The 12,920-nt window shown below is 39.1% G+C and overlaps 1 protein-coding gene across 4 annotated transcripts in view; it reads left to right on the top strand.

Annotated features, from left to right (window-relative positions):
• LOC133575635 (zinc finger SWIM domain-containing protein 6-like) overlaps positions 1-12,920 on the top strand; it is a 165,348-nt gene that overhangs the window by 5,061 nt on the left and 147,367 nt on the right. For all 4 annotated transcript variants that reach the window (XM_061928330.1, XM_061928327.1, XM_061928329.1 and 1 more), the window contains one exon: positions 8,120-9,077. In XM_061928330.1, the coding sequence (XP_061784314.1) occupies positions 8,633-9,077 (445 nt within the window). In that variant the 5' untranslated portion in view covers positions 8,120-8,632. The remainder of the gene's footprint in view (positions 1-8,119; positions 9,078-12,920) is intronic.

The following is a 12,920-nucleotide window of genomic DNA, read 5'->3' as shown; positions in this document are numbered from 1 at the left end:
CCTCAACGACCCTGCCGAGAGTATAGAGCTGGTCCACAGTTCCACGACCAGGACGAAAACCACACTGTTCCTCCTGAATCCGAGGTTCGACTATCCGGCGTAGCCTCCTCTCCAGTACACCTGAATAGACCTTGCAAAATAAAATAATAAATAGGATGATAAAAACAACATCCAGGCATCCATTTTCTACCGTTTGTTATATATAAAATGAAATTAAAATGGAACATTACAGGAATGCACATTTAAACAAAAAGTGTTTTTAACTGCCTTTTAAAAATGTCAACAAGGGGCAGCTCTCAGCATTCCACCACTTAGGGGCATCTAACTCAAAAGCTATATCACCTTTCCTTTTTTTTTTAACTTAGAGGATAAAATCTACAATGAAAATGCTAAATCAAATCAATTTAGCCCATAATATTATAGTAACATTGTGTGCTATTCATTTTTTTAAACTTTGAAGCCATTTTGTGGAATTGTCATCTCAGTTGTTTTAAGTAGCCTAAAATGGCAACGCTACACAGGAATCGACACAAAATAAAAACTTTGAAAAGGCCCTTTTTTATCCAACATTTATTTGAACTAAGGGGAAGTACATTTTACATGTTTATATTGTACACCAGATTGTGCTTTTTACTTTCCCCCCACACAAAGCCTGCAGACCCTTTCATCGTTTTTAGCAAGGACGCTTTGCTACTCAAATGATAATAATTTCTATCACTATTGACGTTGGAAAAATTGTGTGTTTGTGAGATTTTACTTTAGATTTTTTGGGGGGAGGATGAATAACATTGGAGCTGTGTTAACATACTGGGCTAAAGGTTTTTTTGTTCTTTTAATCCTCAATTATAATTAATATTTGTTATGTGTAATTCAGGAAGAAGTACTTTTAATAGACTTGACGTGTTTTAAGTCGAAATATTTGATGTTTTTAACAGCATTTTTTGTCAAACTGTAAGGGTTAAATATCCGTTGAAATATCGATAAATAATACTATTTGTCAGGAAAAAAATGAACAGGCCTACATACTGAATTATAGGTTGAAAGTAGAGATGTCCGATAATATCGGACTGCCGATTTTATTGGCCGATAAATGCTTTAACATGTAATATCGGAAATGATCGGTATCGTTTTCAAAAAGTACAATTTATGACTTTTTAAAACGCCGCTGTACGTATGTAGTGGTACACGGACGTACGGAGAAGTACAAAGCGGCAATAAACCTTAAAGGCACTGCCTTTGCGTGCCGGCCCAATCACATAATATCTACGGCTTTTCACACACACAAGTGAATGCAATGCATACTTGGTCAACAGCCATACAGGTCACACTGAGGGTGGCCGTATAAACCACTTTAACACTGTTACAAATATGCGCCACACTGTGAAACCACACCAAACAAGAATGACAAACACATTTCGGGAGAACATCCGCACCGTAACACAACATAAACACAACAGAACAAATACCCAGAACCCCTTGCAGCACTAACTCTTCCAGGACGCTACAATATACACCCCCCGCTATCCCCTGGCAGCTAAGGATTATGTGTCTGTGTAGTCACTTCAATTTTTGACTTTTTTTACTTCAAACTGACACTAAATGTTACTTGCCTGCGTGACTTTGAGGGACTTTTAAGGGGGAAATATTGTTGTGTTACAAACTTTTGTGTTGCTTCCCTATTTCTAGTGATGGGACGAGGCGTGTGTCGAGTGATGAAGGGGGTGTTTCCGCGGCGCGCATAACGAGGCTTGCTTCATGTAGGGTAGGAGCCGGAAATATGGGGAAATACATATCACAGCAACATAATGCCTTTATTTCTTTCACAGAAAAGAGTAATTTGTATAATTTTTACAGTAGGATACAGAGACCACACAAATCCACTCTTCATTAGGTCAGGATTATTCAAACTAAAAGACATTGAAGAATTGCATACTCTATTAGTGATGTTCAAAGCTAGAAATAAAGTTCTTCCGAAGGACTTACAAAAGTTATTTGTGTCCACGTCTGAAGATGAGAACCACAGAAGGCCGTATGATTTTACACATCCAAGAGTGCGAACAAATTTGAAACAAATGTGCTTGTCTGTTGCTGGTGTGAAAGCATGGAATTCTCTAAACAAAGACTTAAAAAGTTGCAAGAATATATTTGAATTTAAAAAGAGTTACAAAAAGAGACAACTGGAATGATATCAAACTGATTTTTGATTTTGATTGGATGTGTCTTTGTGAAAATGCTTAAACGAAAATTAAAAAGTATGCTGGAGTTCGGGTGTTGGTGGAGGCAACAGTTATAAAGTCATGTAAAATAAATTGTGTTAAAAAGGGGGCTGATAAATATAAGAATAGTATTCTTCCATCTGCTAATTTCTGATCATGGAAATGTATAAGAAACAAAAAAAACAATGAAAGTGTCAACTGTACATGGCTTGTATATATGCATTTTCATGAAAGGAATACAAAGAAATGATGATGTTGATGATGATGGCGTGTGAAGCCTCGCTGCCAGGCCGTATCACGTGAGTGCTTCGGGAGGCGGTACAGATTTTGCCGGGAGATTCGACAACACATAAACTGCCCAAGCTCCATTGAAATAGTGGGCTTTTGAGAGTTGCAGTCAGTTCGGAATCTGGATAGAGAATAAAAATAGTTTTTTGTGATGCCAATAGAATCAAATAAGAGCATGTTATTATAAAATCTGACGGCAAACTAGGGTTGTACGGTAAACCGGTATTATTAAGGTATCTCGGTACTAATCAATTGAAAAAGGTACTATACTACCTTGGAAAAATACCGGTGGCGTTTATGCTGCTGTGCGGCGGTGACTACAGAGCCGAGGCACATGATGTTGAGTGTGTCAAAACGCACACCCAAAGTGCATGCAAGCAATAACATCGTGGAGAGGAAGACTGGTAGAAAAATTTAATTTTTACTTGTTAATAAAGAGAGTACCTGAAGCGCAATATGGAGGTATTTGGGCTTCAAAACTAACAATAAATGTAACGCTTTATTTTATAAAAATTTTTTATTTTTATTAATAGTCCAACAAAATAATACACAATAATACCATAGTAAAATTCCAATTCCAAAACCAAACCCAGCAACATTCAGAATAGCAATCAACAGAGCGATTGAGAGGACACAAAACCATGACTCAAAACAATCCAAAAGTAGTCAAACAAAAATGATTAATAATAACAACAATATCAATATTAATAAGAATTCCAACATAGCAGTGATTAGAAATCCTTCATTGACATTATCATCACAGCCATGTATAAAAAATGTAAACATTTAAAAAATGAACAATAGTGTCACAGTGGCTTGCACTTGCATCACATCTCATAAGCTTGACATTGTGTACAATATTTTCCACAAAGATAAAATAAGTCATATTTAGGTTCATTTAATAGTCAAAACTAATTTAAATAAAAGATCCCAAATTCCAAGATATGACTTATAATTATCTAAACTAAATGCAGTTTTTTCTACTGATATAATTTCCATGGTAACACTAAATTGTCCCTAGTGTGTGAATGTGAGTGTGAATGTTGTCTGTCTATCTGTGTTGGCCATGTGATGAGCTGGCGACTTGTCCAGGGTGTAACCCGCCTTCCCCCCGAATGCAGCTGAGATAGGCTCCGGCACCCCCCGCGACCCCGAACGGGACAAGCGGTAGAAAATGGTTAGATGGATGGATGGTGTATACCAGTCAGTATGAGTTGGACTATCAACATATATCCATGTTTTTAATATTACCCTTTTTGTTATGATGCGTATTGAAAGAAATGCATTTTTACTCTTTGATGACACGTTAACTAAATTGATGCAGATCATCAAGAATACAAGTTTGCCGTGTCATTGGGATGTTTATATTTAGGAATGTGATTGTCTTTTGTGACGCTTTAAACAAGGAAGCGCCGCGCTGAAAATGACGCTTTAAAACACGCACTGCCAAATTAGTATTACCATTGTTGCTTTAAACCTAAGTAAACATTTAAATAATGAACATTAAGATCTGCGCAAGGAGTTATAAAGAGGGACATGTAATAATGTAGTTGTTACACCTGTCCTGCTGTTCGGCTCCCATGCAGACCGTAGTCGAGGAGCACAGGGCAGACGTTCCCTACAGGGCCAATGTTTTCGTCGGGGGTAGTAACACCCTTCAACTTTTCCCGGCAATGGGTCTGTTAAGCTCCGCTTTCGGGTCAGAATGACGAGGCCGCCAAGTTGTGACAATCGCTTCATTGTTAGTTTTGCAGGACACAACCAGATCTGTTTATCACTCCACTGCACAGTGCACACTCTCTCTCTCTTCACTCGCCCACTCACTCACTGACGTCACTGAGCCAACACGTTGCCATTATTGCAAAGACATACGCTACTCTCATAAGTTAACTGGCTCCCCTGTTGTGCGCATGTAGATAAGTAGACCTGCACACAGGTGCTTGGCTTGATGCCAAATATTAGCGGAGGTAAAATCGCCCAATTAGCGTCAATCAATGCAAGTGAAATGACAGAATTTTGTAACAAATACCTACAATTTGTGTTTTATCTTGAATAATGTGTGTTTTACCTGCTTCATGGCTTATATGTGTACTTGTATCCATTGTTTTGTATTTAGTATTTACTAATAATTGTATTTTTCTGAAAGCATAGACCGGGAGTGGCAACCATAAATCATGAATAATTTAATATAATTTTAATAGTTTTTTATTCTATTCCAACAATAGATGTCCGATAATGGCTTTTTTGCCGAATTCCGATATTCCGATATTGTCCAACTCTTAATTACCGATTCCGATATCAACCAATACCGATATATAAAGTCATGGAATTAACACATTATTATGCCTAATTTTGTTGTGATGCCCCGCTGGATGCATTAAACAATGTAACAAGGTTTTTCAAAATAAATCACCTCAAGTTATGGAAAAAAATGCCAACATGGCACTGCCATATTTATTATTGAAGTCACAAAGTGCATTATTTTTTTTAACATGCGTCCCGGAAGAGTTCACAGTGTGGCGCATATTTGTAACAGTGTTAAAGTTGTTTATACGGCCACCCTCAGCGTGACCTATATGGCTGTTAACCAAGCATGCCTTGCATTCACTTGTGTGTGTGAAAAGCCGTATATATTATGTGATTGGGCCGGCATGCAAAGGCAGTGCCTTTAAGGTTTATTGCCGCTCTGTACTTCTCCCTAAGTCTGTGTACCACTCCGTACAGCGGCGTTTTAAAAAGTCATACATTTTACTTTTTGAAACCGATACCGATAATTTCTGATATTACATTTTAAAGCATTTATCGGCCGATAATACCGGCAGTCCGATATTATCGGACATCTCTAATTCCAACCTTATCCTTGATTATGGCAAGGATTAGGGTATGTATGGAAATACTGTCAAAGCGCTTTGAGTACCTTGAAGGTAGAAAAGCGCTATACAAGTATAACCCATTTATCATTTATCATTAATATGATGTAATAGGATATGTAATATGGAAAAGTGCAAATTGTTCTTTGAGAGCAACAAGAAAAGCCCAATGTGTTTAATGCCTTTTAATTTATATTTTACCCTTCTAAAATTGTTCTTTGAATGCAATAGGAAACATATGTTCAATGTATTGTAGGAGTTTGTGTAAAATAAAGCCAATATTGACATATTTTGTAGTTCCCTTTTATTTTGAAAAGTTCTGAAGCGTATCACATGCATTTTGGTACCGGTACCAACTACCGGCATACATCCCTAGTCATATCTGGTCAATTAGTTGACTCGTTAATTCACATTAACATCAGGTGGAACAGTCTAGTCCTCATTTGCAAACTCAACATACCATAATTCTTCTTCACTTTTTTTAACCGTTGGGTTTTAGTGGATGTCTGTGTTCCACTGAGTGACCTTTAAACAGAGGTGGGTAGAGTAGCCAGAAATTTTACTCAAGTAGGAGTACTGTTACTTTAGAGATTTATTACTCAAGTAAAAGTGAGGAGTATATTATTTACTCAAATATTAATTTGAGTAAAAGTAAAAAGTATGTTGTGAAAAAACTACTCAAGTACTGAGTAACTGATGAGTAACCTGTTCGTTTAATGATGACGGCAACAAATAATGCACAAAAACAAAAATTAGCAATGAGCAAATTCAGAGCCAGGAATATCTCTTAAGCAACTAAAACAATAATATATATTAAATAATAATACATTAACATAAACAAAATGAAGGCAAATTGAGCCACAATAACTTAACAGCACCATAGGCTCAGTAGGCAGAGATTACAAAGGAAAATAACAAGTTAGCCTTTACGCAAACCATAAACTGCACCTGGGAACACACTGTGAACTTCTGATTGGTGTTTCTATGCATGCGTGTGTGTGTGTGCGACTGTGCGTGTGTGTGTGTGTGTGTGCGTGTCTAGGAGGCTCCAGTGCGTTAATAAATGTCCCCACACGATGTACATTTGACAGTGATTCATAGCAGGGAAGCTAACATCAGCCTACGGCGACAGCCAAAATATCTACTAACGTTACTTACCGCAATGTGCTTCCTCAAATCTGACGTTGAGTTCATGTAAGCTTAAGCTTGTTGTTGTTTGCCGCTGAAACTTTATGTTCAGTTAATCATGTGACCGCCTGGCTCTGTTTGATTGGTGAAACGGAGTCAAACGTCACCAGTGACTGCATTTGATTGGTGAAACGCAGGCATGCGATAGATCCTACTTTGAAGGTCTGTCTGACAAACCAAAACAAACAAAGCGTGCATGACTTCACTATAAAAGTGGGTGACATTGTTATCACCAGGAAGGATGAGGTCACCTACCTAGGTTCCATTCTATAGGCTAATCTTTCCTGTGATAAAATGGCAACCAAGGTAATCAAAAAGGTCAACCAACGAACGAGATTTCTCTATAGAATCTCCTCTCTGGTCAACAAAAGCACCATGAGGATTCTAGCGGGAACTCTCGTTCAACCCTTTTTCGATTACGCATGCACCTCCTGGTACCCTAGCACATCAAAAACCCTCAAATCTAAACTCCAAACATCCCAGAACAAGCTCGATCCCACCTCACTCCTACCCACTTCTCCAAAGTGGGCTGGCTCAGGGTGGAGGACAGAGTAAAACAACTTGCACTGAGCCTAGTCTATAAAATCCGCTACACCTCCCTGATACCGAAGTACATGTCGAACTACTTCCTTAACGTAAATGACCACCATAACCACAACACCAGGGGGAGCTCCACTAACCACGTTAAACCCAGATTCCGATCTAACAAAGGTCTTAACTCATTCTCTTTCTATGCCACATCAATGTGGAATGCGCTCCCAACAGGTATAAAAGAAAGAGCATCTCAATCCTCCTTCAAAACCGCAATAAAAGTACACCTCCAGGCAACTTCAACCCTAAACTAACACCCTCCCCGGATTGTTTATAATCAAATGTAAACAATCAAATGTAGATATTTTCTTATGCCTTCTGATCTCTCTCTCCCTCTCTATGTCCACTACTTGCTGTACATATCCTACCAAGTCAGACCTACACTGTTTCAATATCCATTTCTCTGTTCTCAATTGTTGATGACTGATGATAACAACCAAACCTAACCCCCCCCCCCCCCCACCTCCACACCCCCAATTGTAAATAATGTAAATAATTCAATGTATACACCCTGATGATTATCTTGTGTGATGACTGTATTATGATGATAGTATATATGATAGTATATATCTGTATCATGAATCAAACAAGTTGAAAAACTTATTCGGGTGTTACCATTTAGTGGTCAATTGTACGGAATATGTACTTCACTGTGCAACTTACTAATAAAAGTCTCAATCAATCAATCAATTAACAGATCGATAAAAATCAGTAGCGAGTAGCGAGCTGAATGTAGATAAATGGAGCGGAGTAAAAGTAGCGTTTCTTCTCTATAAATATACTCAAGTAAAAGTAAAAGTTTGTTGCATTAAAACTACTCCTAAAAGTACAATTCATCCCAAAAGTTACTCAAGTACATGTAACGGAGTAAATGTAGCGTTACTACCCACCTCTGCCTTTAAAGTTATTTGTATGTGACCCTTGATTTTAACACTACTCACAAACTTTCTCTTCTGTTTATAACAGTTCAAAGTCCTTTTGGGAGCAAAGTCCGAACAACAAGCATCATGCTGTTACTGCAGCTCAGGCTCCACTGGAGGAGAAAACTTGAGAGAGAAGAAGCAGAAGAAAAACGTCCTCTTTCGTGCCCCCCTTTCGGCCCTGTGGGAACCAGCAGGAACGCCCCTGGATTAAGTCCCCGCCTTTAAACTCAAATAAGTGGGAAACTTCAAAGGACGTCGGGCGCCGTAGCTCCGCCCCCCCGCGGCTCCACAAAGGTTTTGCCTACGTTCGGGAATTCCGCCTCCACTTCCTTTTATAGCGCCACTCGTGCGCTGGCACAGCGCCAAGGCCACGCCCACCGCGGCTACTTTCCCAACACAAAGGACTCCGTGAAACTCACAAGCTCCGCCCCCCTCGCCAAATAAGGACAGGCGGCCCATGTAGGGCAAACAATCGGCGCCAGATTGCTCTTTCTCTTCCTCATCCAGTTTATATGATCGGAGCGGCTCGGCGAGGCAGGTCGGAAGCGGTGCGAACATGGCCGAGCGAGTCCAGCAGCCTCCAGCCAAGCGGCTCTGCTGCCGGCCCGGCTACAACCCGGCGTGCAGACAGGGGCAGCGGGCTGGAGGAGTCCTGTGTGGCGGCGGCTCGGGCTCCGGCTCCGCTCCGGGAGGGTCGGGGCAAAGCGGCAAGGCGCACAACCCGGAGTCGCTGCTCGACATCGCGGCGCGCAGGGTAGCCGAGAAGTGGCCCTTCCAGCGGGTGGAGGAGCGCTTCGAAAGGATCCCGGAGCCCGTCCAGCGCCGGATCGTATACTGGTCGTTTCCGAGGAGCGAGAAGGAGATCTGTATGTACTCGTCTTTCAACGCCGGGGCCGAGGAGAGTGGAACTAGCGGGGACAATAACGACGAGACCCAGCTGCCTTTCCTGCGAGGTGTCACTCTGCTGGAGGGCGGCTGGGTGGACAACGTACTGCAAGTCGGTGAGTGCACGCTAAAACAGGAAAGACAACGCATTGTGTGCTTGCTTTCTCTCTCTCTCTACTGTCAACAATGCAGGGTATTTCCACACGCCAGCCAGTAATTGTAGCCCACTTCTTCTTTTTCTTCTTGCCCACTGAGCTGCGCGCATTGAATTGCCCCGAAGCCGTCCCAAATGGAAGCTTATAGCACTTTGTTCCTATTTTTGTGTCTTTCCAGCCCTCGGTTGCCAACCCCCCCTTTACCACTACCACCGAGCCACAGACAAAAGCCCCCCTATATCTTTTCACCGCTGGCTAAATAGACGATATTTAGAAAGAAGGGTGGGAGGGCTGGGCGATTTAAAGCCACAGTGCCTCTATTTGGGTTGCCAAACACATTTTTTTCCCTTCTCTGTGTGGGTGTGTGTTGTATGCCAGCATCCAGTCAACGCCAGGACATATGTGCCTGCTCCATGCAAATTGTTCACCTACTTTTATTATGAGGGAGGAGAAATGTGGGCTAGGCACCCAGCAACCCCCCCCTTTTGCGTATAATATTCCACCAGTGCATTCGACTTTAGCTGTCAATCCCACTCCACACCCTTGGAAGCGGTTCAGGATTCTAATCCCATTACCCTGCCTAGTTCATCTGAATCTTAACGCATCCTGCAAACAAGATTTTATGCATGATCCTCCTCCAGCTCCCTCCCACCCCCACTCTCACTTCTTGGCTTCCGATGCCTCCAAAGAATCTGCGTGCAGAGATGGCTGGAGCTCTTGTGGGCTTGGAGAATGTGCAGTGCACAATAGTAGCCATGGAGCAAGGCAGACAGGCGGGCAGCGTTCCCCTCCTCTCCGCCCTCTCCTCGCCACTTGAGCTTGGCCTGTTTACCAGATTCCCCAGCATTAGACACATTTGGGGGGGTGGAATGGAACGGGGCAAGTTTCCTTAATGGACCATGGGGGGAAATTCACGCTAAATTAATCACTGAATTATTATTATTCCATTGCGTACTAGAGGCCTGGTACATAAGAAAAGCCTAATGCACCGTAAATGGACGATAAATTGTTGACAAATAGCCGAGAGACGCAATCCAACAAACGTAAACACAGTGCTAACTGTGCTAGCTAGCGTGTGAACCCACTCGTTACCAAAGTTGTAATCTTTTATCATTAAGAATTGTCTATTAAGAAGCAGGTCTGGCGAACTAGAGCGCAGTGCTCAGCTGCAGCCAGCGGAGGCACTGTTGATCAAAATACAGCAATGCTTCAAAATACGAGCCTAAATGGTTCTGTGACAGTGCTCTTAACTCAAAACACTTGTATCGCAAATCAACGTCTGCCATTGAAATGAATCAACCCCCCCGGAATAGTTTTATAGGGTAGCATGCCTTTGAAAAAGAAAAACAAACTTTTGGATAAGAAATATTGCATCAAAACAATAGGCCTACAACAGCATGTACCACTAACAACTACAGTATTGTAATAATAATGTACAGTATTGTACCTTGGATAAATATTGCATGAAAACATTAAGCCTACAACAGCATGTACCACTAACAACTATAGTATTGTAATAATAATGTACAGTATTGTACCTTGGAGAAATATTGCATGAAAACAATAGGCCTACAACAGCATGTACTACTAACAACATTAGTATAGTATTGTAATAATAATGCACAGTATTGTACTTTGGAGAAATATTGCATGAAAACAATAAGTCTACAACAGCATGTACTACTAACAACTATAGTATAGTATTGTAATAATAATGTACAGTTGTGTACCTTGGAGAAATATTGCATGAAAACAATAGGCCTACAACAGCATGTACCACTAACAACTATAGTATTGTAATAATAATGTACAGTATTGTACCTTAGAGAAATATTGCATGAAAACAATAGGCCTACAACAGCATGTACCACTAACAACTATAGTATTGTAATAATAATGTACAGTATTGTACCTTGGAGAAATATTGCATGAAAACAATAGGTCTACAACAGCATGTACTACTAACAACCATAGTATAGTATTGTAATAATATACAGTATTGTACCTTGGAGAAATATTGCATGAAAACAATAGGTCTACAACAGCATGTACCACTAACAACTATAGTATAGTATTGTAATAATAATGTAGAGTATTGTACGTTGGAGAAATATTGCATGAAAACAATAGGTCTACAACAGCATGTACTACTAACAACTATAATATAGTATTGTAATAATAATGTACAGTATTGTACCTTGGAGAAATATTGCATGAAAACAATAGGTCTACAACAGCATGTACTACTAACAACTATAATATAGTATTGTAATAATAATGTACAGTATTGTACCTTGGAGAAATATTTCATGAAAACAAAAGGGCTACAACAGCATGTACTACTAACAATTATAGTATAGTATTGTAATAATAATGTACAGTATTGTACCTTGGAGAAATATTGCATGAAAACAATAGGTCTACAACAGCATGTACCACTAACAACTATAGTATAGTATTGTAATAATAATGTAGAGTATTGTACCTTGGAGAAATATTGCATGAAAACAATAGGTCTACAACAGCATGTACTACTAACAACTATAGTATAGTATTGTAATAATAATGTACAGTATTGTACCTTGGAGAAATATTGCATGAAAATAATAGGCTTACAACAGCATGTATCACTAACAATTATAGTATAGTATTGTAATAATAATGTACAGTATTGTACCTTGGAGAAATATTGCATGAAAACAATAGGTCTACAACAGCATGTACTACTAACAATTATAATATAGTATTGTAATAATATTGTACAGTATTGTACCTTAGATAACTATTGCATGAAAACAATATGTCTACAACAGCATGTACTACTAACAACAATAGTATATTATTGTAATAATAATGTACAGTATTGTACCTTGGAGAAATATTGCATGAAAACAATAGGTCTACAACAGCATGTACTACTAACAACTATAGTATAGTATTGTAATAATAATGTACATTATTGTACCTTGGAGAAATATTGCATGAAAACAATAGGTCTACAACAGCATATACAGTACTACTAACAACTATACTATAGTATTGTAATAATAATGTAGAGTATTGTACCTTGGAGAAATATTGCATGAAAACAATAGGCACACAACAGCATGTACCACTAACAACTATAATATTGGAATAACAATGTACAGTATTGTACCTTGGAGAAATATTGCATAAAAACAATAGGTCTACAACAGCATGTACAGTACTACTAACAATTATAGTATCGTATTGTAATAATAATGTACAGTATTGTACCTTGGAGAAATATTGCATGAAAACAATAGGCCTACAACAGCATGTACCACTAACAACTATAGTATTGTATTGTAATAATAATGTACAGTATTGTACCTTGGAGAAATATTGCATGAAAACAATAGGTCTACAACAGCATGTACCACTAACAACTATAGTATAGTATTGTAATAATAATGTAGAGTATTGTACCTTAGATAACTATTGCATGAAAACAATAGGCCTACAACAGCATGTACCACTAACAACTATAGTATTGTACTAATAATGTACAGTATTGTACCTTGGAGAAATATTGCATGAAAACAATAGGCCTACAACAGCATGTACTACTAACAATTATAGTATAGTATTGTAATAATAATGTACAGTTTTGTACCTTGGAGAAATATTGCATGAAAACAATAGGCCTACAACAGCATGCACCACTAACAACTATAGTATTGGAATAATAATGTACAGTATTGTACCTTGGAGAAATATTGCATGAAAATAATAGGCCTACAACAGCATGTACTATTAACAATTATAGTATAGTATTGTAAT

Source organism: Nerophis lumbriciformis, linkage group LG33 (genome assembly GCF_033978685.3).
Source record: "Nerophis lumbriciformis linkage group LG33, RoL_Nlum_v2.1, whole genome shotgun sequence".
NCBI classification, from domain to species: Eukaryota; Metazoa; Chordata; class Actinopteri; order Syngnathiformes; family Syngnathidae; genus Nerophis; species Nerophis lumbriciformis.
This window is presented reverse-complemented; position numbering and strand designations above follow the sequence as displayed.